The following is a 24,292-nucleotide window of genomic DNA, read 5'->3' on the forward strand; positions in this document are numbered from 1 at the left end:
GTCCTCTCCTGGTCTAACCTGCAGTTCCCTGCATCTGATAGCACTGTCCTCTTCTGGTCTAGCCTGCAGATTCCTGGATCTGATAGCACTGTCCTCTCCTGGTCTATCCTGCAGCTTCCTGCATCCGATAGCACTGTCCTCTCCTGGTGTAACCTGCAGTTCCCTGCATCTGATAGCACTGTCCTCTCCTGGTCTATCCTGCAGCTTCCTGGATCTGATAGCACTGTCCTCTCCTGGTCTAGCCTGCAGATTCCTGCATCTGATAGCACTGTCCTCTCCTGGTCTAGCCTGCAGATTCCTGGATCTGATAGCACTGTCCTCTCCCGGTCTAACCTTCAGATTCCTGCATCTGCATAATTTTCTCCTTTGTTGCTTGTGCATATATTCTTCTATACTGCTTTTTATATTTTAAGCTGCATGTTGCACATTACAGGACAGAAAAGGCAGGAGAAGCAAAAGGTATTTCCTCATCTCAGAAGACACGGGGCTTTTAAACCATTGCAAGCAGCTTTGCTGAGGGGCTCTCTTCACAGAACCAGGCCAAAGTAGCTCCAAGTCTACTGTGACCTGAAGGGGAGGTAGGTCTCTTCCTTCCAGCTAGGTGTCAGGACACATCACCACAGCCTAACTTCAGTCTCTGCTTCCACTACTTCCCCCCTCTCTCACTTGCCAGTATTAGGAACCACCATGGCAGCATGCACAGGGAACTCTGAGGCCTGCAGCCAGTGCCGACTTCTCTGAGACTGAACTTGTCAGAAAGGGAAGTACAGTGTGGACTGAATGCATGCCCTTGCAACCTACAGTGCGACCCTTGCAAACTCCTCCAGTGTCTCAGGAATAGCTCCCAAATCCAAAGAGCCTCAAGTTTATGTGAGCCCCTCACAGAAAACCAAACCAAGTTTTACTCAATGGGGTCAGCACACAGCAAGACCCTTCAGCTAACCTAAACAATCTACTGAAAATATAATGTAGAGGTTCATACCTACAATCCCAACACTCAGGAGGCAGAGGCAAGTGGATCTCTTTGAGTTCAAGGCCACTCTGATCAACACACAGTGAGGACCAGGACACCAGGACAACAGAGTGAGACACTACCGTGGACCAGGAATCTACGGGAGCCCTGCTGTATACAACACGGGGTCACTTTCACAAGTTGAAAGACCAGGGAATTGAATTGGACAAACTGATGTTGGGCTATACATGTTATGCGCCAAAGCCTCTAATGTTGATAATTCCAAATATTAAAATATGGTGCCTCCTCTGGACCAGGGGGGTGCATATAATCAGGCCTGTGATTTCTATATCCGATGTGTCTAGTTATTCAATGCAGGAAACGGTCTGCCCAGGAGAAATGCCCAATGTGGAGCTGGGCTAGAGTTCAATAGTAGATCTGTTGCCTAGCAAGTGGGAAAACAGGGCCCATCCACACATTGTGGGGACTAACAAGATAAATGGATGAAAGTAAGGTCTAAGGTCAGTCTCTTTATTCTTCAGTGGCATCTGGAGACATTATTAAACTAGAAGAACATGGCCAGAAAAGTGGGTCAGTAGGTAAGAGAACAACCTGCCAAGCCTGATAACCAGAGTTCAATATCCTAAACTCAAGATATAAGGAAAGGAGCAACTATTCTAAGCTGTCTTCTGACCCCCACATACACGGCACGGTGAACATACACACGTATACTCCCAAACACAATAGGTAGTCAACCAACCTGAAGAGCGCCGGTGCCGCTGTGCCCATGTTCTCCTCTAGCCACAACCTCCGAGCCCTGCATGCCAGTCCTCGTCCTGAGGCCAGTATGTGGATCAAGTGCAAGGCAGGGCCAGGAAACTCATAACCTGTGTCTTAACTGTTGCGGGCGTGGATAAAGCTGGGTATCCTCTGTCAGGCAGTGTTGTATCGCAGAGTACTCCAAGTCAGCTATGAAGCAAGCACAGGAGAATCCACAATTAAATCTGAAATAACCCAGAATCCAAAGTATCTTGAAAAACCATCAGATTTTCAGGACAATTTCCGGCTTCGAGTTTTCAGATTAAGATACTTCAATCAGCAGATTCATGCCAATATTCCCCCAGTTCAGAAAACTCCAAAGTAAGAGACACTTCTGGTCCCAGACATTTTGGATAAGATGGGAAATATTCACCCTCTGTTGTTCTCATGCTGTTACACATGGGGATTTCTTTTGTGAAAGCACAAAGGGCCCGTCTCTCTCATACATATTCAAAAGAGCCAGAATTGGGCACAGTAGTGATCTACAATCCCATCACCGGGCAGGCTGAGACACATGTATGCATGGGTGTACACACATTTCATACAGCAAATGAAATAAGAGTAATGAAACTTGTTAGATGACAACTCTGATGATTAGCCAGGCCTTCTGGCTCTAATTGCATGCTTGGCGGTAATTCATCTAATCCCTAACTTTTAAGCAGTATTGGGAAACTCCAGTAGAAATGTGTTTCCTTAATTTGAAAGTGAAGGGGGCTATAGAAAGTACTTCCCACTGTCACCAGGAGTCATTAGATAAATGGATCTCTGTCACCTATGGAACACATGGTTTGAATCTGCAGTGTCCCCCAGAGGCTCGTGTTTTGAGTACTTGTCCCCTAGCTGGTGGGAATATTTGGGAAGGCTATGGAACCCTCAGGAAGCCCAGCCTTCCTGGAGGAAGTGGATACTTAGGAGTGGCCTTTGAGTTTAGAGCCCAGACATGGTCCTAGCCACTCTGCTCTTCTTGGTCAGCCATGACATGAGCAGCCACTGCCACACACTCCCACTGCCATGAACTGGGCCACTCCAGCATGCCCACTCCGCTGTGACAGACTGCAGATCACAGACCCTAAGCCAAAGTAAACTTTTCCACCCTATTTTCTGTGGGTATGGTGTCACGGCAGCAAGAAATAAACTAAGGGGTTAGCAAGATGGTTCTGTGGGTATGCTGGCTAGTTTTGTGCCAACTTGATACGAGTTCACCTGAGTGCAGGGTAAAACTGGGGTTTCAATTGAGAAAATGCCTCCGGAAGATCTGGCTGTAGGTGAACATGCATGGCATTTTCTTAATTAGTGATTGATGTGGGAGGGCCCACCTCATTGTGGCTGCTACCACTCCTGGGCAGGTGGTCCTAGGCTCTGTAAGAAAACAGACTGAACAAACACTGAGGGGAAAGCCAGTAAGCGTCGCTCCTCCATGGCCTCCGCATCACCTCTACCTCCAGACTCATTCGCCTTTGAGTTCCTGCCTTGGCTTCCCTCAACGGACGGTGACTCGGGACATGAATAAATTTATGCAAACCCTGTCTTCTCCACATGACTTTTGGTCGTAGTCTTTCATCACAGCAGCAGAAACCCTGACTAACACAGCAGGCAGCTGTACTGCTGCCAAGCCTGATGGCAGGGCTTCGATTTCAGGGGCACAGAGTGCACGGGGAGAACCGACTCCTACACCTGTCCTTAGACTTCACACATGCGCTGTGGTATGCACATACAAATACACACGGACACACATAATAACTGGAAAAGAAAAAAAGGGGCTGGAGAGATAGCTCAGTGGTCAAGAGCTCTGGCTGTTCTGGCGGACCTGATGATCTCTGCGAGTTCCAGACCAGCCTGGTCTACAAAGTGAGTTACAGAACAGCTAGGGCTGTTACACAGAGAAACCCTATCTTGGAAAACCAAAAAGCAAAACCACTCACAAAATAAAAATAGTTCCTTTAAAAATAGAAACTCCTAAGAACCTGAAAGAGACTGGCCTTTGCCTCTGTCACTATGTCCACAGAAGTCATCTACAACCCACAAAATGACTGCTGTTTTTGTTGTCTAATCCAACCTCACCCCTGCAGCTCTGGGAATCAAACTCAGGGCCTCATTGTACAAAGCAAGTGTTCTACCACTGAGCTACACACCCAGTCCGCTGTTGTATTATGCTTCTCTAAGTTCATAACTGTGAGGAGGAATAGTTTAGTGGTACATAGCATAAATTAGTCCTAGGTTGATCCTAAGAATCAATAATTAATTAATTAACTTTTTAAAGAAAAGAAAACCAAAAGTTCACATATAATATTCTAATTATGTCATAGTAACTATAGCAACATCATTTGCTTGAAAAACATCACTACAGGGCTGGAGAAATGGCTCAGTAGTTAAGGGCATTGCCTGCTCTTCCAAAGGTACTGAGTTCAATTCCCAGCAACCACATGGTGGCTCACAACCATCTGTAATGAGGTCTGGTGCCCTCTTCTGGCCTGCAGGCATACACACAGACAGAATATTGTATACGTAATAAATAAATATAAAAAAGAAAAACATCACTACAGTTTTAAATGTCTCACCACAAAAACAATTATATGAGGGTATTGGGTTAATTAGTCTGATTTAGCTATTCTTCACAATATATAAATTTGAAAGTCTCATTTTAAATGTCATAAATATATACAATTTTTGTCACGTAATATTTTTAAATGTTTTAATCCAGCACTCTTGGGACTGAAGCAGGTAGAGTTTGTGGCCAGTTTGACCTACATAGCCAGTTCCAGGACAGTCGGGCCTACAAAGACCCATTCACAAAAAGAAATCAAGTGATACAATATTGAGTTCACATGTTGGATCCCCAAGGGCACTTTCTCTACACAGTCTTATAGATGCTAAACTTGTCGCAGGCCTTTGTCAATGCCACACATTTAGTGTCCATCCTGTTGCTGTCAGGCTGGCCTCAAGCTCTAAACCATATGTGTGTTAGCATGTCCTATACTGCTTAAGATCAAAAAGGCACACAATTATCACCCAAAGAAATACAAAGCCTATGTTTCTTAAAGAACGATGTTTTTGCCCAAGTTTCTCTGAGAATTCTTTTTCCTTCTTTAAAAGGAGGTTGCATAGTACTCAGTATTAAAAATCACTGACTAAAGAGAGTACAGGGACAATAACTCTGCTCTCTCACCCACCATCCAAATTAGAGACAGCACTCAAGAGAAGTTAAGGGCAGTGTCTGGACAGAACCAGGCAACCTGAGAGGGCTGGGCTGGACCTCCGTGTCCCAGATCTCTAGCCATGAGAATTACTTTTTGTCTTTTATCATAACGACAGAAATTAATGCTACCAGTCTCAAGAACGCTGTCTGGGTTAGAGGCAGTCAGAGAGGCAGGGAAATTCTAATGCTCCAGGAGCTGAGACAGGACTATGACACTTCCATCCTCAGTCTGGGCTACATAGTAAGTGTCTGGCTTCACAGGGAGACTTTTGTCTTCGCAAGGGAAAATTAATTTCAGAAAGCACGCGTTCAGAGAGCAAAGGCAGATAAAGCTACTCTCCTTCTTTACTCATTGAAAAGAGACCCTTAAACGGGATCACAAAACTTAGTACTTAGTAGCTGAGACAGAAGGAAATTCCCAGACACTGTTACAAGATGGGGGTAGTAGCTGTGAGGGAATTCTAGACCAGCCAGCGTCACAAGTGCCCCTCACTAAACAAACAAACAAATAAACAGTTGGCGGTGGTTCACGGCATAATAGAGAGGAGAGAGAGAGGAGAGGGAAGAGAGGAGACAGGGGGAAGGGGAGGGGGAGGGGGAGGGGAGGGGGAGGGGAGGGGGGGGAGGGGGGGGGAGGGGAGGGGGGGGGAGGGGAGAGAAGGGGAGAGGAGGAGAGGGGGGGAGAGGAGGAGAGGAGAGGAGGGGAGGAGAGGAGGGGAGAGGAGAGGAGGAGAGGAGAGGAGAGGAGAGGAGAGGAGAGGAGAGGAGAGGAGAGGAGAGGAGAGGAGAGGAGAGGAGAGGAGAGGAGAGGAGAGGAGAGGAGAGAGGCAGAGACAGACAGACAATCGGGGCGAGGTGGTTCACGCCTCTAATCCCAGCACTCGGGGGCAGAGGCAGGCAGATGTCTAAGTCTTAGGTCACCTGGTCTACGGTGAGTTCCAGGGCGGCCCGAGCTGTAACACAGAGAAACCCTGTCTCAAACACGCTAAAGGAATCCTAAGACCTCACTACAGCCATTACCTCCACTATTTCAGACCCACTTCCGCCCTCCCTGGCCCCAATCTCCCTTGCGTCTCTTCCGTGACAACTTGCCTCGCTATACTTCATTAATTCTGACCCGTGACCCGACTCTTCCAACCGGTGAGAGACTCAAAAGAGACAAGGCACAAAAAACAGATTCCACCCGGCACAGAAAGGGCGGTTAGCTCGCCCCTCCCTAGGCCGCGGAGCTAAACCTAAGGCGCCAGTACCGCCAGACGCCGACGCGCGTCGATGACGTCACTCAAGGCGCCATCTCCGAAATCTGGTCACAGACCACTGTTGCCCGCTGGAGCAAGTCTGTTTGTGTACTGTGCCTACGTTGTTTCTTGGGCACAACGGATTTTTCTAGCGGAAAGTTAGACAAGAAAGAGTCCTGGTGACTGAAAACTGCAGAACAAAACGAAGAAAGAGAAAGAAGAGTGGGGCCTGAAGGAGACGTCATCAGAGCGCTCCGGAAGTGTTCCGAAGATGAAGGGTAAGCGGGATGAGAGACAGCACGGATCACAGTATAGAGGGTCGGGACTGGAAGATGAATCAGGGATACCTGTCGCAAAGAGTCCCAGGACAATACCCAGGGAGTTGACTCAGCACACAAAAGAAATCGAGGCCCAGAGTGTGAATTGGCCCGACTCTGTCTCTAAGCTAGGAACAGATGTCAGGATCGAGTGTGTGTTCACCTAAGGAAATTAGAAGGTGGAGCCAAGGCCTTGGCCAGAACTAGGCACTACCTGCCCTGATAACAGTGGCCAAGTGCCTGCTCCCCTCTGCAGCCTCGCTTTACACGCTTCGTCCTGTAAAAAGCTTCCTAGGCGCAGTATCTCAAACCTAAGGCGTAGGTATTTGATCAGAACACAGATGTGTCAGGAAGGGGAAGCAAGCACTGGAGCACTATTAGAGGGGAGAGTGGATACGAACAAGATGACTCACACTCCTGCCATGTCCTTTTATCAGAGATCACGTGCCTTGGCATATCTCGACTTCAGTATTATGTGCATAGAGAAATTCCCAGGAATCCACAAGGATGGCCCCAGCTAAGACCCTAAGCAATAGAAGAGAGGGTGCCTGAACTGGCCTTGCCATGTAGTCAGATTGATGACTGTCTTAAATGTCATCATAGAACCTTCATCCAGCAACTGATGGGAGTAGATGCTGAGATCCACAGTGAAACAGTGGGCTGAGTTCCCAATGTACAGTCGAAGAGAGGGAGAAGCTATAATATGAGCAAAGGGGTCAAGACCATGATGGGGATACCACTGAAACAGCTTACCTGAGCTAATGGGAGCTCACCAACTCCGGCCTGACAGAGAGGGAACCAGCACAGGACCAAACTAGGCCCTCTAGTTTACAGTGACAGTTGTATGGCTGGGGCAGACTGGGGCCACTGCAGTGAGACCAGGATTTATCCCTACTGCTTGTACTGACTTCATGGAACCCATTCTCTTTGGAAGGATGCCTTGCTCAGTCTAGATGTAGTGGGGAGGGCCTTGGTCTTGCTAGACTTTGACTTCCCATGGGAAGTCTTTCCCTCTCTGAAGAGTGGACGGGAGTAGGGTGGGGGAGAAGGTGAAGTGAATAGGAGGAGGGGAGGGAGTATGAGCTGAGATTGGCATGTAAATAAATAAATTTTAAAATTATGGGCATAGTTAGGAATAACTAATTTAAAATTGCTTAGGAGAATTAATGAGACTAAAGTAAATGTCAACACACATATGTCCTTTTAAATCAACTGCTTGACAAGCATTGAGTGTACCAGAGCTGTTACATGTATACTGATGCAGAAAGACTTAATCTGATGCTAGGCATTTGGGTTAGGTAAAACAAAGTTATTCCTAGGTCCCAGGCCCTGCACATTTTTCTCAGTAAACAAACTCAATCTGCAGTTCAAGGGAGAACCAGATTCTACATGTAAAACTGGGAACTACCTTGGTTTGTTTACTTGGTCAAACATTTTCTCAGGGAAGCCCAAGAGAGCAGAGATGGGTTTTTGTTTCTTTGTTTGTATTGTTGCTGTTGGGATAAGGCCAGCTATGTACTGGAACTCACAGTGTAAACTAGGCTGGCCTCTCCCTCTGAAGTAACAGGATTAACCATGTGTGTCACTACACTCACCTTAGAGATAAATGTATAGGGTGTCGTGTAAGCTACATTTTCTGGTCATTTGCTCTTTCTTACCCCATTTACTCCTATACTCTGTCCCCCAGTGTCACCATGATGGTTTCCTCCAAACGAATAAGAAACAGGAGCATGGATAGTTAAAGGGATTTCAGCATCATGCTGGATATATTTAGATTTGAAGAAAGACTGTTGTATTTTATCTTGTCAGGATACATTCCAATTTTATAGATTCTGAACTGAAAAATCTGTTTCGAACTTCTTGTAGTCAGCAAAATGTAGTGTTTCAGCCAACCACACGCCCTAGCCATCAATGTCACCTCAGCTTTAGAGTCTTCACTACTTAGTGAGCACTGCCATGTGTAACTGTAACGTGTATTTTAAATGAGAACAACTCTAGAGTGCTCCAGTGAGGACTTCTTTTGGACAGGCAGAATCTGGAGTTGGAACTAAACCTATGCTTTAATCAAATACCAGTGACTCTTAAACACATTAAGCTTTGAGAAGTGTTCTTTTTAAACCTCATCCTGGGAATTTCTAGGACAAGTCTGGCCAGAGGAAAGAGGAAGCAGTGTCTAAGACAGTTGTGGTGGTTCATGTCTATAATCCCAGCAACTAGCATTGGGAGCTTGAGACAGGATTGTTGGGGGTTTAAGGCCACTGTGAGCTATATAGCAATTTCTAAGCCAGCCTAGGATACAAAGTGAGACCTTGTCTTTAAGTAATATGTAATTAAGCAACATTCAGTAGGGTCAGGACATGGATCCAAGGTAAAGCACTTGCCTGGCATGCATTAAACACCACTGAGTTGAACCCTCCAACACTGCAGAATAAAACAGGAGGATCATCCAAGAAAGCTTTGCCTTTTCATACTAACCCAATATTCCTTCTCTAAATAAGTGTAGTTATTGCCATAGTTAGAAAAGCCTTGGGTGTTATACTCGTTCCTAACAGAAGTAATCGTCTGTTTTTGTGTTTGTCCCCCAGCTGTGATTTACCATGCATTTTCTCACAAAGAAGCCAGAGAGCATGATGTGCAGGTACAGTCATTCAAAGGGGGGCTGGAGCAGTAGACTCGACAGCAGAGCAGGCTCAATGTCTTCTTAGACTGATCTAGCCGTTCTTTCCCATGGATTACTCATCTGCACAGGTCGTATTTTAGGCCAAATCAAGGTCTTTTTGGTTGTTGTCTTCATGTTCCAGGCTCCTTTCTTAGGGTACCAGAGTCAGCTGAGGCACTTGGACTCCTTAATTTCATGTCATCTCCCACTCTGTAGGGAATGACAGACAGCCTGTGCCTACCGAAAACCTGTCTTGATCTTGCTTCTGTGCCCGATCAGTGCTCAACCCATTTCATAAGTAGATGTTACAGATTCTCTCTGAATGCTCACAGGCTTTGTCAATTGGACAGAAGCTTTACCTGTGGCTCGTAAAGAGAGCGTATCCTGCCAGGTTGTGTGGGACACGCCTTTAATCCCAGCACTTGGAGGCAGAGGCAAGCAGCTCTCTGAGTTCAAGGACAGCCAGAGCTACACAGAGAAATCCTGTCTCAAAGATGCGGGGTGGGGGGGGGGGGGCAGAATATCCTTTAAATCAAGATGTTAAAAGGCCAGTTAACCTTTAACCTTTAATTGTATTTCCCCATGAAAGAGAGACCATGTATGTATTTAAAAGAACCAAATTCTCCTGCTATTGATGATGAATTGTTTAGCCATCCCTGACTTGAACTACCTCAAAGATTATGTATTCTGTCTTTTCACCCCCTGCATTAGCACAAAGAGGGTATCATTTACTATTGATATGTTAACCTAAAGCTGGCAGTTAGCCTTAGACTTGTTTTTACTGTCTGGTTGATGCAAAAAAGAACCCAACAAATGGCCCAGACAAGAGGTAGATGCTCAGGAAAGATCACTGCCCATATCTGCAGCAGATGAAGGCCGAGTGAGGTACCTGCCGGCCAGTGTACAGTAGACTGTTGCTGCCCCAGCCTGAGAGGTGGGAAACTAGCATGTTTCAGGACTGATGCGGCTGTGAAACAGTCTCGCCCTACCTTCCCCAGGAGTCCATGTAACTTGATATATGTCCTGTGACATATGAGAGTGTGTGTGCCCTAGATGCCCTTCACACTTTCTGCCTCAAAGTGGGGCTGCAGCAGACCTCTCCAAGAACAGCCACATGGAGTCCACAAGGCTGAAAGCAAGGGAAGGTGACTGTGCTGCTCACTGTCAGAATTCCTCCTCCTTGACCTACCTGGAACCCCCAGGCAGTTTCCCCTAATACTGAAATGGCTCATTTCCCTAACAACCCCAGCTCTCTTCCACTTCAAGCTAGTCTTGTGGTCATGACTTATTAAATAACCTGTGTAGTCCATTTCTCAAGCTTCCTTCCCCACAAGGATTAGAGAAGGCTTGCATTACAAAGGATTTTGAATGCTCAGTAGAGTAACCTCAAGGAAGCAGTACTGGTCAGCATTTGACCTGGCTGCAGTGTGGGGCCGTGTCATAGTTAGCATGAGTGTGACTTTTACATCTTGGCAGTTGTATGTAGGAAATCCTTGGCAGACAGGAAATGTGTGAGCCTAGATCAGCAAAGATGCTGGCTCTAAGGAATGGGATGAGTGCCCTGGTGTCTGAGAGCAGAACGGTGAACCACACCACCATGTCTCTGAGCAGGAGCTGGGAACCCAGCGGGCTGAGGCCTTTGTGAGGGCCTTCCTGAAGCGCACCATCCCACACTTGAGCCAGCAAGACTGTGAGAGCCATCTGCAGCGCAAGGCTATGGTCTTGGAATACTTCACTCGCCAGAAGCCAAAGCAGAGGAAGAAATCCAAAGGCCTCTCTTCCAAACAGAGGAGAGACATGAGGCTCTTTGACATTAACCCAGAGCAACAGAGGTACGCCAGTCTTTCCCATGGCCTTGCCACTCACCATTGCCTAGTCTTCCTGGTAGGGCTCTGGACTGGGATTCCAGGGATTCCCTGGACAGCTCCGCCCCTTTGGTCTCAGGGGCTTCTCCGCCATCTGCCACAAGGGGGCAGCGTCCCGCTACCAATTTTCTTATGTCTTGGCTTGGCGTCTAAAAGGCAGGCATTGGTCAGACTGAGGACTTTTCATCCTTTAACTTCTCTCCTAGCCTCACTAGTAAGTGTCTCCATTGCCCATAGCAACAGGCTGATATTCTTTAGTATGTGCTTTCCTGTACCTTTAACATCACTAGACAGAATCACCCACTCTAAGGGTGCTGCCAGGGAGAAGCTCTGCCTTCACATTTCAGAAGTTTCTGAAAGGAATGTGTCACTGTTTTGTGGAAGGATGTCTCCCTCAAGATGGTTCTGAGTTTGTGTTTACAACCACTATGTTTAGGCTTTGTATAACATAGCCACACAGCCTTTCTTGTCCCAGAAGGCAAGAGAGTGTCGCTTTGCACTGGGGCTGCCTCCCTGGAGTCCTTGCAAGAAGTGCCTGTTTCAGATTTGAGCCTGGCGTTCTTGACTCTGATCCTGGCTTTGTATGAATGGGCACCAAGACAAATGATAACCCCAGAGAAAAGCTCTTGGTCCTTTACCCTCCCTTCCATACAGTCCTGCCACCTTACACAAGGCCCTGCCTGGCAACCTGCACCTGGGTTGTTATGGCTGAGGCTACATCACTACCTTCAGATGCTCTCCTGCTCCGAGCCAGGGGCTCCTCCATCATGCCCACAACTGGCCAGGAGGAAGGCATTATCAAGGCAAAGGGCCCCTCTTGCCTTCTCAAGAGTAGAAATTTAGCCCTGAAAAGGTTCTGCCAGGGAAGAAATTGAGGTTCAAGGAGGAGAGTGCACTTGGCCTTGGTCACATTGTCATCAGGGCACCTAGGGCTTCCACGCAGTCTCGGGTGCTCCCTCATGCTTACTCTCAGCCTTGGCCCAGCTCTGGTTTGCCAAACACTGGAAATCTTGTGTTTCTGACTCTGACAGATACAGTCTCTTCCTCCCTCTGCATGAACTCTGGAAGCAGTACATCCGTGACCTGTGTAACGGGCTCAAGCCAGACACGTGAGTTTTATTTCTGATGCCTGCCATGGGATTAGATCTCAAGTCTTGCGTGCACTAGAGATGCAGCCTGGGAAACCAGCTGGCTGTAGGCGTTTGTGATCCTGTTTGCTTTGTTACCAGCTCTTCTTTGTGGGCTCTCTTGACCTCCTAGGCAGCCGCAGATGATTCAAGCAAAGCCCCTTAAGGCAGATCTTCATGGTGCTATTATTTCAGGTTATTTCTGTAAGAGCGTGTGGTCATCTGGAAACTGTTGTTCGGTGGCAGTACTCAGCCTGGCATCTGTCACTTGGCATCCTGAGGTTTCTCTAAGTTACAAGCAGTGAGGCTCTAAGGTGGTTGGACCCATGCTGGGACTTGTTAAACAGACACTAAGTGGTGTCGGCATGCCGTCAGCTCATGCTGTTGTCACCTCGCCTCTAGTGCAGACTCTGGGGGACAGATTCCCCCTCTTCATGTTTCCAGGTGCCATCACCAGTGCAGACCTTTCCCATGATTGCCAGACTCATTCACCCCATGGCACCCAGCAGCTACCTGGACAGCTAGGAGGGGCCTCAAAGTACCTAACACAGAGTCCTTGGTCTCCCCTGAGGTCAGCTCTCTGATTATGACACATCTCCATATCCAGTTTGTTCAGCTAGAGACCTAGAAGTACATACACATTACTTCTTTCCTAATCCTGCACCTCAGGTCGGTTAACACACCTAGTTCCTGAATCTGACCTACCTCTAACTCCTCAAGCTGCTATGGAAGCTTCTCCCACCCTCCCCAGCTCACATACTGTTTCATTCCCACATACACACCATATCAAATACACAGAATGAAGGCTGTCATCGAACATCAGACTCCTGACTGCCGTTTGCCTGTCCTAAGCCTCCAGCAGCTTCCCATCCAGTCAGAGTAGAAATCTACGGTGTCCTTTGGCTGCCCTCTGTGTGACTTATACACCCAGTGCCTTTGCATGGGTCCTTCTCTCAACGAGGGGGCTCTGAAGGTTCATGCGTTGACTCCTGCTGTAAATCAGGTCCCTCTCCTGATGTCACTTCCTGAGAGTCTACCACCTCTAAGGTTTCCCCTCCGCTCTCATTGTGCTGTTCTTATTTTCCTCATAGCCATTATCAATCAGTATCAAGAAATAGAATAGCCCATGCTGTCTATACACTGTCCTCCATGAGAGCTTCAGCTCACAGGAGCAGGATACAGGCACCTAGTATATTAAGCACATGGTTCCAAATGCTGATTACATGGAGGAGGGCAGGGCCCTGCCAGTGAGGTGACTCACCTGTGTCACTTCTGGGCAGCTCTGTAGAAGGACTGCATTCAAGGAAAAGTTCAGGAGACTCAAAAGTGAATGATGGATGTCCTGCCCATGGCACTTGCTCAATCAAAGCAACATGAATGGACTTAGTTCTTTCTGTGTATGGCCTTTTGGCTCCAGAACCCTGCATAAAACCCAAAGGATACCTGAGAACAGCCCAGAGAGTGCAAAGCCCAGGACAAAGAGTTGGGAATCCTGGGCTCTTGCTGGCTTGGTCATTGCCCAGCTACAGAACCACTATCCTCTGGGCCTTCTTTTCCTCAGCTTAAAAGGGCCGGGCTCCTAGTCCCTGAGGCCAAGCTGTGACTGCTACTACCCAGGCCTTACCCTCATCTGCTTTTCTCCTTTGCAGTGACAAAATCCAAGTGCCCCTCCTATGTGGGGATCACAGGAATCCTCCTGCAGGAGACCAAGCATGTCTTCAAGATTATCACCAAAGAAGACCGACTAAAAGGTGTGTGTTGTGTCCCTAGGGAAAGGGAGAGAGAGAGAGAGAGAGAGAGAGAGAGAGAGAGAGAGAGAGAGAGAGAGAGAGAGAGAGAGAGAGAGAGAGAGAGAGAAAGAGAGAGAACCTTATTCTTTCCTTGAGGTTTTCAGGTTCCACTTGACTATGGAGTCAGACAGTCTGCAGGTGCTTGCTATGTTATGAACTGCAGAGAGAGGCCCCTGCCCCTGTGGCTACCGAGAGACATCATGAACACAATCAGCAGCCTGTCCATAAACAGGACAGAAGAACTGCTTATCTGGGTCTTTGGCACTCATGTATTTGAGGTTTTTACTTGCTAAGGTCACCACCTCTCAAATGAATAACTAAAAGACAGTCAGAAGGAACCAAAACAGCCTGCCACTGGAGTTCTGAAAACTACACCCTTGCTGAAGACACTCTTGAGTTTTAGCACTGTTGGGAGGAGAGAGGCACTTGTTCATCCCCAGCCGCTTAACCCTGAAATAATCACACAGAAACTATATTATTTAAATCATTGTTTGGCCCATTAGCTCTAGCTTCTTATTGGCTAATTCTTACATATTGATTTAGCCCATTTCTCTTAATCTGTGTATTGCCACAAGGTTGTGGCTTACCAGATAAAGTTCCCAGAGTTTGTCTCTGTCGGAGGCTCCATGGCTTCTCTCTGACTCAGCCCTTCTTTCTCCCAGCAATCAGTTTAGTTTTTCCCACCTAGCTAAGTTCTACCCTGCTATAGATCCAAAGCAGTTTTTCTATTCATTAATGGTAATCACAGCATACAGGGGAAATCCCACATCATAGCATGGTTATTGCTACTCCAGCAGGTACTTTTAAATTTTTCAATACCCCAGTACCCAACCTTGCCCACAAATCCAAAGTTCAAACAACAGTTGAGAGGTTTGTAATCATTTCTGTTGATGCTGGAAATCAAGACCAAGACCTCTGTCTGCTAATCCTGGGCTCTATGCCTGAGCTACCCCCACAGCCCTGCTTCATTGTTTTTCCATTTCCCTGTATGTTCTTCTGCTCACTTTATAAGTCCAAGGAAGTAATGTAGAAATTTCCCCACTATGCACAAAACTAAGAACCAGTTAAAGATGGTATGGGAAATTGGCTTTGGTGGTATGGGAGCCCTCAGTTCTAGGAATTAAGTTAATCACCTCCAAATCTGGAAATTAGGCAGTGAGTTATATTTAGACTTTAAGTCAAATAGCCCAGGTCTTTTTTGGGTACTTCTGGCATGGGTCTCCTCATTGCTGTACACTTTTTTAAAGACAGTCTTATATGCAGTCCTGGCTAGCTTGGAACTTGCTATGTAGACCAGGCTTGCCTTGAACTCTTAGATCTGCCTGCCTTTGTCTCCTAAGTGCTGGCAATAAAGGTGTGGCCATCACCTTAATAATGGTGTGGGAAGTCCTTCTGTATATGTGTTGCTTTTATTGGTTAATGAATAAAGAAGCTACTTGGGCCTATGACAGAGCAAAATAGAACAAGGCAGGAATTCCAAGCAGAGATAGAGGAGAAAAGGCAGAGTCAGAGAGATGTCATGTAGCTGCCGAAGGAGACATAACCAGTAAATCACGAGCCTCATGGCAATAATAGAATTAATAAATTAATATAAATGGTTTAATTTAATATGTAAGAGTTATTTAGTAAGAAGCCTAAGCTATTGGCCAAGCAGTGTTGCAATTAATATAATTTCTATGTGATTATTTTGTGTCTTGGCAGCCAGGAAATGTACAAGCAGCCTCTGACTACTTTAATACAATTTAAATGTAAACGTGCATGAATCATGCTGTACATGAACATGAACACACTGTCTATATTGTTCCTTGTCTTTTTCCTTTCTTTTTTTCCATTCAGTTATCCCCAAGCTAAATTGTGTGTTCACCATAGAAATTGATGGCTTTACTTCCTACATTTATGGAAGCAAATTCCAGCTTCGGTCAAGTGAGAGATCCGCCAAGAAGTTCAAAGTAAAGGGAACAATTGACCTGTGAACTCTTTGCTACTGGCGACAGATGTCCCTGGCAGCTGAGAACTGGAAACACCTTTAATACCCACTTTTCCATGAAGCGCTTTCTGACTGTGTCCCGAGTCAATTCCAGGAAAAGCAGAGTGGCTGAAGAACATTGAACAACACAGGAGGAAGTCGGGGGTAGAGATTTGTCTCTCCAGGGAGGAAAGACTAGCAGAAAATACACCAGGACTAACCTTGGGTGATTTGAAGAAAGTGGCTATTGGGTTCTGTCTTTCATACTTTCCTGTGTTTCTGGAACATTCTGTGCTAAATGAGTTCAGTTAATAATGATATATATTTGGACATCTTAGTTCCATTTTAGCTGCCATATTTGTAACCTTTCTACTGTGTAAGACCAGATGAGGTCTTTCTGCACATGGCCACTGGAACTACAGGTCAGGACCAGCATTAAAAATGGCTGGGGTGCAGCTACTCTGTGCTAGTATTGAGGAGACCTTGTCATTGACACCTTGTTTGTAAGAGGTATGTGACTGCTGGCCGGCTCAGAAACTGCCCTGGCAATAGTAGATGACAGCACATCCAACACTCACCCAGGTCAGCAGTGGTGCTGGTGGTCAGTTCCTCGGTGCCTCCCACTCAGACTGCACTGGATGGAAAAGGAATGAGTGAGCCTGATGGTCTTTAGATGACGAAAACAAAGCCTACTCCCTCCCAGAAACCAAAGTGTGCCCCCAAGTCCCAGAGATTATCTAGGCCCTGGTTCTGTCAACATCACCTGGACATTCCTCATGGCACTGCCCCGTCCCACCTGACCCCCATGTTATCACACCGTCCTTGCCACCCAGGTTCAGGGCACACATGACCCCTCAGCCTGAAAATGATCACTGTCCGAGGTCTTATGGACTGGTAAAGAAAGGCTAAGATCTGAACCAGAAGAGCTGGCTCCAGAGTCATGTTCTTCACACGAGGGCAGCCACAGCGGGTGAGAGAGACGCTAAGAGTGTGTGTGCTCCTTGTTTACCCAGCGCTCTACCAAGGAACTCTTGTGTGTAGAGTGACTGCTGTTCTAGAGGCTGAAAGTGCGCAGGTGCTGCACCTTCAGAGCAGACCTGTTCAGCCCCACCCTCTGTGATGTAAGGGGCGCGCTATGTTGCATAAACACAGTTGCTTCCCAAAAAAGCTGCTGGTGCCGCTTGCCAAGTGAATCATGTTACTGCTGGCCCCAACTCAAGTGTCCATTGACTAGCTAAGGACATTCTCCCTCAAGGGAGACAATGTAATGCTCACCTGCCATAGAGTCTCTGCTCTTTGCCTTGTCTGGGATGTGCTGCTCTTGTCTTCCTGACCTCCTCAGGGGACCAAGGTCCACAGCATCCTCCCAGACACTGGTCCTGAGGAAACTGCACTTGGTATTACATACAGCATGACTATCCAAGTCGCCACAACTTCATGGAGAGGGGTATGGTGCTGGCATTTGTGACTGTCTCCAAGGAATAGGTCTGTGGAAGAAATGAGATTTGGGGTGTAGAGAGTCACATGACAACCAAGTCTGTTTAATGTAAACCATGGTCTAAAGAAACATGAGCCCCTTGGAGAGTGCCATAGAAGCCAATGGGAAGAACAGTTGGCACCTCAAGAAAGTGCTCAGACTGCTGTTGAAATTAGTTTCTGCTAAGGCTTCCTCCTGACTGGTCAACAGCCACCTCTCTGTGTGTATGGTCTGTCCTCAAGAGGGGAGCTCTAGTGTGCCTCTTATAATGATACTGGTTCATATAACTAACATCCCATCTAATGACTCCTTTATCTTTATTACCTCATAAAGATCCTAGCTCCAAACATAGTCATGGAGGTTAGAGCTTCACCATAGGAATTTGAGGGTAGTTAGTAACAACTGAAATGTTCCTAATTAGAAAAGTTGGCATTACCTTCCAGGACGGTGGCAATGTCCAGTCTGGACCCCATCCACAATGGCCTGGGTTTCTCTGCTGTTTCTTTGCTGTATGAAATTCTTGGGACACCAGGCAGCTCAGCCTAACTGCTAGGCTATGAGCTCACATTTTCCTGACTTTCATGGGCTTTGACTTAAGGTGCACGCACAGTATCCAGAGTCCCGGAGTTGTGAGCAGCCAAACTCCTCCCTCCTTGTTCCATTGGAGCCAGCAGAGTCAGGAGGGAAATGTGTAGAGGGATGGAATGGTTAATGCCAACACGGCTGGATTGAGAAATGCTTTGAAAAGGGCACTTCTTGCCGGGCGGCGGTGGCACACGCCTTTAATCCCAGCACTCGGGAGGCAGAGGCATGTGGATCTCTGTGAGTTTGAGACCAGCCTGGTCTACAAGAGCTAGTTCCAGGACAGGATCCAAAGCTACAGAGAAACCCTGTCTCGAAAAACCAAAAAAAAAAAAAAAAAAAAAAAAAAAAAAAAAAAAAAAAAAAAAAAAAAAACGAAAAGGGCACTTCTTGGTGTGTTTCTGAGGGCTTCCAGAGAGGATTAACTGAGGTAGAAGATCCACCCTATACGCGGGAAGTTTCATTCCCTAGGGTCAGGAGCTGGATACAATAGAAGGAAGCATGCTACAACACAGGCATCCTTGCTCTCTCCACTTCTCTGTCATGTGTCCTGTCCCACTGTGTCTTCCTCATGTCATTTGTGTCAGATATTTTATCACAGGGACAAAAAGTCCAACATGTGAGATGCACAGAGTTGGCCCCTGAGGGGAGCTGTGGAATATGAAGAATTAAATCACACCCAGGTTCAGAACCCTGATGAACCCAAGCAATCAGAGCAAGGCTTGGGAAGGTCTCCCTAGGGGAGGAGAAATGGGAAGGGGACATGTGGCCACTAGTCAGTGGTGATGCCTCAGGTTGCACCCAGCTCTCTAATGGTGGGGAAGGCATGGCAGGAACTAGCTTTGTAAACCAAGGGGCAGGTTACCGAATTCTGATCAGTTCATCAATACCTGCAATCTTTCAGGGTCTCCAAGCTACCATCTGTCAAGTGAGACATCTTGACTGCATGAAGGCCTCCTAGATCAGGCTGCTGGAATCCTGCAGCAGCATAAGCAGGCACATGTGTGCAGCAGCTGTCCTATGCTGCTCTTCAGCCATACTGAGTCAGGCCCCAGGAGTGGAACTCACATGTCTATGTGTTTGTGTAACCCCACCTGCTTCCTCCAGTCACCAGTATTTGAAGATGGTACATTCCAGATGGCATCTAAGTCTCTTCCAGTCCTGTCATCTGATTTGACCATAGATTCTTGGGCCAGTCTTTTCTGGATGCGGAAAAGGATCAACCAATGACCAGGCCCTCATATTCTGAATAATAAACATGAAGATTCTTTCCAAATATATCAATTATGGTAAAGGGCTCACTTTCTGGACAATGGCTTTTGTATTAATGTAGTTTGCATTTCTTATCTATAATGCCTCATTAAGACATCTGTTAAATGTCTATAATATTAATTTAATTCTAATAGAACTGTATTGGAATTGTCCATTTAATTAACCTCATAGGCTTTTAATGGACATCTTAAATAGACATCTTTAACAAGAGTGCTAGACAAATTAGAATTAGAGCCAATAACATTCTTGGTAATTTCTCATGAGCTGTGAAGGACAAGCATTGCTAAGTAGACAAACAGGGATGACTGCAAAAGAAAAAGTGTTAGAGCAGCAGGAAATCCAGAATGGACAGGGCCCTGAGGGTTCACCATTCTGTGTCCCAGGAGATTTCGACAAAGATGTTTCCCAGCCACCAAGATGGTACTCAGGAGCAAAGCTTCAGGCTTCATTTGCATTTACAGAAAATATTCTCTCTGTGTGTTCCCTTGGACTGAGCTCAGGTAGGGAAGAGTGGAAAGAGTTGGGGAGCATGAAACGAATGGGGAAAGAGAGAAGTATTAGAGAGGGGAGGGTCATGACAGTGGACTACGGACCGGGCACAGAGGGACTCACTGGGATAAGGCAGGTTGGTTGGCACAGAGTGTGGGATGGGATGAGATGGGGAACACTACATTGCGTTTACCTCCACCATCCACTCACCCGCTGACCCAAGTGATGCATCTCTGCAAAGCCGAAGGCTGTCTCCCCATATTGATCTCCGTTGACCTCCCTCCAGTCAGCACTTGGTAGGAGTAACCGTTCCTCACCTGGGCACTCCTTATCCCACCTCCTAACCTTCACCACCTTCCTGGGCAGTCCCTCTCAGAGTCCTTCAATGACTTTTATATCCCAGGCGCGTAAATACTGAGCTGCCCTCATTCCAGTTGTTGGACCTCTCTCCAACTTCCCCCCATCACATGGCCCCAATCTCAGCTACACCTAAAGTTCTCACAATCATATTTTCAAGCAGAGAGGAAGTATGTTCATGGTCTTCCTCCCCCAAGTTAGATTAAAAGCTTGGTAACAATAAAGCCTGTGTTTTGATCATTCTGGATCCCCAGTTATCTAGAAGGAACCTGACCAATGGTAGAGTCTCACTGAATGCTTGTGTGAAAACACTGCCCTTTGACCTCTCCATGTAAGTACAACTACACCCACCTCATGGAACTGTCTTATTGCGTCTGAAACTCAGGTACAAGATCCAGTTATGCCTTGCTTCTTCTCTTTTGTCCGCAACCACATCCGACCTTTCTTGAAGTTCTGCTGGACGTCAGCTTAATAAGAACTGAAGTCTCCTCCCAGCTCCGCTCACGTCCTATCTCTTGACCTCATCCTCCCACACCAACTGCCCAGCCACAGCCCCAGCTCTTCCGTAGCTTCCCTGATTCCATACTCAGCCACGTACAAACAAGGTGGCCATTGGAACAGGACTTAGACTGTGCCATCCTTCCACTTAAAACCCACAAGTAACTTTCCCCTAACTTGATGTTAAGTCATGCTCCTGACCAGAATTCCCAAGTTCCTCCCTGATGGCCGTAGGCTCCCCCTCCCCAGCACCTGTCCTGTCTGCTCTGGAACCCTCAAGTGTGCACGGCTTCACTGTCGGTGTTTGCTCTTGAGTTCTTTATTTGTGGGATTTTCTGTCCCTTGTCCCTCAACCCCATGCCAGCCTTATCTTCTGCATTTGTCTCTGTTCTACTGGAAGGTTCTCTCATGGCCTTCCTAGGTCACTCCCATCTTCCTAGCTCAGCAGCCCCTCCTCCACCAACCTATCACTTCTTGTGGGTACTACAACCCTTGTCAGCTGGGACTTTACCTACCTATTTGTCATTAGAGCCATCAAACATCCCCATATGGTGATGACACTGCTTTGCATAGAATGTGTTTAGCAGTCACTGGGCATGGTGGCACACAACTGTAATCTCAGTGCTCAGGAAGCCTCTGAGGCAGAAGGATCATGAGTTCCAGGCCAGCCTGAGCTACATTGAAAAACCTGTCTCAAAAACCACAAGGAAGACCTCAAAGTGTAGTCCAGTGGTAGAGATCCTTGCCTAACATGGTCAAAGCCCTAGCACCCACTCTCAACACAGGAAAAAACATGTTCCTAAGTATTTGTTGCTTATCTAGTTGTAGTGGTCCATACTAGTATTCTAATCACTTGGGAGACTGAGGCAGAAGGAGAACCATGAGTTCAAGGTCAATAGTGAGTTCTAGGCCAGCCTGGACTACACAGTATGAGACCCTGTCTCAAACATTGAGTTCAAAGTCAATAGTGAGTTCAGGTCAGCCTGGGCTACACAGTATGAGACCCTGTCTCAAACACACACACACACACACACACACACACACACACACGATTTATATGTGCAGTGTCTTGTTAGAGAGAGGGAGCCAAAGGTGGATGATGAGTGGGCATTGGTTCTCACAGCTGCCATGATGACAGCAGTGACTCCATCCTTGTGACTTGTCCACAGCAGATCCATATGCTACCCTCCCATACAGGCAGGCACTGCATCCCCAAGTGCCACAACTGCCCTGTGTCCTCAGAGCCTGCCCCCAACACACAGAGAGAATCACAAGTCTACACTCCACAAACAGCAGGACCATGCAGTATTATATGCCTTTTTAGCTCCACCCATTGAAGCCACTGTGCTGTCATCTTTGATAGTCAGGAAATCAGAGGTCAAGGCCCAACTCACTATCCACCCTCAGTTTCAACAACAGAGATGAGGAATAAGGAGCAGTGTCTACACTGAAGCATTTAATACACACACATTAAATTGTACCTTCAGCCAGAAGTGAGGGAGACAGAAATGTCTTATTTAATGCATCCGCAAGCCCTCTCTCCACAGAAAGCTTGCCTTGCAAGGATCATGAGGTGGAGAACCCTTGGCTGCCTCAGTTTCCTCCACCAGTGATTATACTGTGTTCCATGACCACACAGGGCACACAAACATATCCTACAGGTGTGTGCCTCTCTTCCTGACACGTTTGTGGTGACAGCATGGAACGGACATGGCAGGACTCTCAACATTACCAATTACACAAGAACAAATGGGTTTCCTTCCAGATGTTGCTGTTTGGAAATTGGGTTGTATGGCTGCCCTCAGCAGAGGTTGTGACAAGGCTAAGTCAAGAGCAGGAACCCTGAAGCCCCAGGGTCAGCTGCTGCCGTGCCCTTCCTGCTTGGGCCTGAAAGGTTGCCTTCAGACTTAGCCCCACAGACAGCCCAATGCTACAGTCCAGGGGCTGAAAACATGGGTTATATGCTGGTGGGAAATGGAGAGAATTATAAACTTAGTATTTGTGCTTTCTCTGACTCCTGCCCGTCTCCACTGGAACAAACAGCAAGCCTTCCCTGCCTTGATGGACAAAGTCCTCTGAAACTGAGACAAACCAAATCCTTTTTAGTTACATTGCTTCTGTCAAGTATTTTGTGGCCACAAGGAAAAGTATATACATACATGAATGAAAAGTGTTAGCCAGGTGAGGCAGTTCATGACTGGAGGAGGCTTGGGCAGAAGGATCACAAGTGAAAGACCTGCCTATGATACCGCTAAGACTCAAAGCCAGCCTGGAAGACTTAGACACTGTTCTGTTAAAGGAAAAAGGATGCTGGGGCTTGTTGCTACAATTCCTTCCCTTCAGGAGATGTAAAGAATGTCTACCTCCTCCTCCTAAGGTGCCAACAACAAACCAAGAGGTGATTCAACCAGACCTTACTCTGGGGAACCAGTGAGTTGTTAGACTTACTTAAAGAGCCATGGGAGACTGTAAAGCAGCCACACTGAAAGGTCTGCATCCTGTATGGATGATACCTCCCCCATAGCTGTGTGCATGGAGTCCCCTGTCTTACATAGGTTGCTGTGATAAAGCACCATGGCCAAAAGCGACATGAGAAATAAAGAGTTTCATTTCATGTTTGTACTTGCTGGCTACTCTTATGTCAACTAGACACAAGCTAGAGTCATTTGAAAGGAGGAAGCATCAATTGAGAAAAATGCCTCCCTAAGATTCAGCTATAAGGCTTTTTTTGCATAGCTGTCAAATTATTTTTAATTATTATCATTATTTATTTATTTATTTACTTACTTACTTATTTTGGTTTTTTTCAAGGCAGGGTTTCTCTGTAGCTTTGGAGCCTGTCCTGGAACTAGCTCCTGTAGACCAGGCTGGCCTCGAACTCATAGAGATCCGCCAGCCTCTGCCTTCCGAGTGCTGGGATTAAAGGCATGTGACACCACCGCCCAGCTTAATTCTTTTTATTTTTAAAACAATCTTATTTTACATACCAATCCCAGTTTCCGCTTCCTCCCATCCTCCAGCTTCCCCACCTTTTCCCCACTCCACCCCCCATCCACTCATCAGAGAGGGTGATGCTTCCCATGGGGAGTCAACAAAGTCTGTTGCATCACTTGAGGCAGGACCAAGACCCTCTTCCCTGTATCTAGGCTGGGCAAGGTATCACTCCATAGGGAATGGGCTCTAAAGAGACAGTTCATGCACTAGGGATAAATACTGGTTCCATTGCTAGTGGCCCCACAAACTGCTCAAGCCACACAATTGTCACCCACATTCAGAGGGCCTAGTTTGGCCTTATACATGTTTCCCAACTGTCAGTCTGGAGTCAGTGAGCTTGTACTTGCTTGGGTCAGCTATTTCTGTGGGTTTCCCCATAATGTTTTTGGCCCCTTTGCTTATAATTATTGCCCCTCCCTCTCTATGATTGTAATCTAGGAGTTCGGCCCAGTGCTTAGCTGTGGATCTCTGCATCTCCTATCATCAGTTAGTGGATAAAGGTTTTATGATGACAATTATGGTAATCATCAATCTGATTACAGTTTAGGTACTCTCCCCACTATTGCTTAGATTCTTACCTGAGGTCATCCTTGTGGATTCCTGGGAATTTCCCTAGTGAATAAGGCATTTTCTTAATTAGTAATTGATGGGAGAGAGCCCAACCCATTGTGGGTGGTGCCATCCCTGGGCTGGT

At 46.8% G+C, this 24,292-nt stretch overlaps 2 protein-coding genes across 8 annotated transcripts in view; one reads left to right on the forward strand and one right to left on the reverse strand.

Moving 5' to 3' along the window:
- Positions 1 to 24,292, reverse strand: part of LOC119820298 (zinc finger protein 431-like) — a 106,165-nt gene that overhangs the window by 65,446 nt on the left and 16,427 nt on the right. For all 6 annotated transcript variants that reach the window (XM_038338447.1, XM_038338448.1, XM_038338444.1 and 3 more), the window contains exons 2-5: positions 17,205 to 17,416; positions 16,508 to 16,563; positions 13,435 to 13,594; positions 1,713 to 1,921 (exon numbers count right to left, since the gene is read on the reverse strand). In XM_038338447.1, the coding sequence (XP_038194375.1) occupies positions 1,713 to 1,775 (63 nt within the window). In that variant the 5' untranslated portion in view covers positions 1,776 to 1,921; positions 13,435 to 13,594; positions 16,508 to 16,563; positions 17,205 to 17,416. The remainder of the gene's footprint in view (positions 1 to 1,712; positions 1,922 to 13,434; positions 13,595 to 16,507; positions 16,564 to 17,204; positions 17,417 to 24,292) is intronic.
- On the forward strand, positions 6,120 to 16,401 carry LOC119820299 (ribonuclease P protein subunit p29). 2 transcript variants are annotated; one of them, XM_038338449.1, is made up of 8 exons: positions 6,120 to 6,483; positions 6,521 to 6,523; positions 9,108 to 9,160; positions 10,793 to 11,013; positions 12,078 to 12,155; positions 12,307 to 12,368; positions 13,823 to 13,924; positions 15,800 to 16,401. In XM_038338449.1, exons 1-8 carry the CDS (start codon positions 6,477 to 6,479, stop codon positions 15,934 to 15,936), a joined length of 663 nt encoding a protein of 220 aa, XP_038194377.1. In that variant the 5' UTR covers positions 6,120 to 6,476; the 3' UTR covers positions 15,937 to 16,401. The 2 variants fall into 2 exon arrangements, with proteins under 2 accessions (XP_038194377.1, XP_038194379.1); XM_038338451.1 differs by lacking the exon at positions 6,521 to 6,523 and having other exon boundaries at positions 6,124 to 6,483.

Source organism: Arvicola amphibius, chromosome 8 (assembly GCF_903992535.2).
Source record: "Arvicola amphibius chromosome 8, mArvAmp1.2, whole genome shotgun sequence".
Lineage (NCBI taxonomy): Eukaryota > Metazoa > Chordata > Mammalia > Rodentia > Cricetidae > Arvicola > Arvicola amphibius.

What these genes read in the sequence shown, in the direction of transcription:
- LOC119820299 (XM_038338449.1), top strand. An exon ending in CCAGAGAGCATGATGTGCAG is followed by an intron (nt 9,161 to 10,792) that starts GTACAGTCATTC and finishes GTCTCTGAGCAG; the next exon opens with GAGCTGGGAACCCAGCGGGC. An exon ending in CAAAGAAGACCGACTAAAAG is followed by an intron (nt 13,925 to 15,799) that starts GTGTGTGTTGTG and finishes TTTTCCATTCAG; the next exon opens with TTATCCCCAAGCTAAATTGT.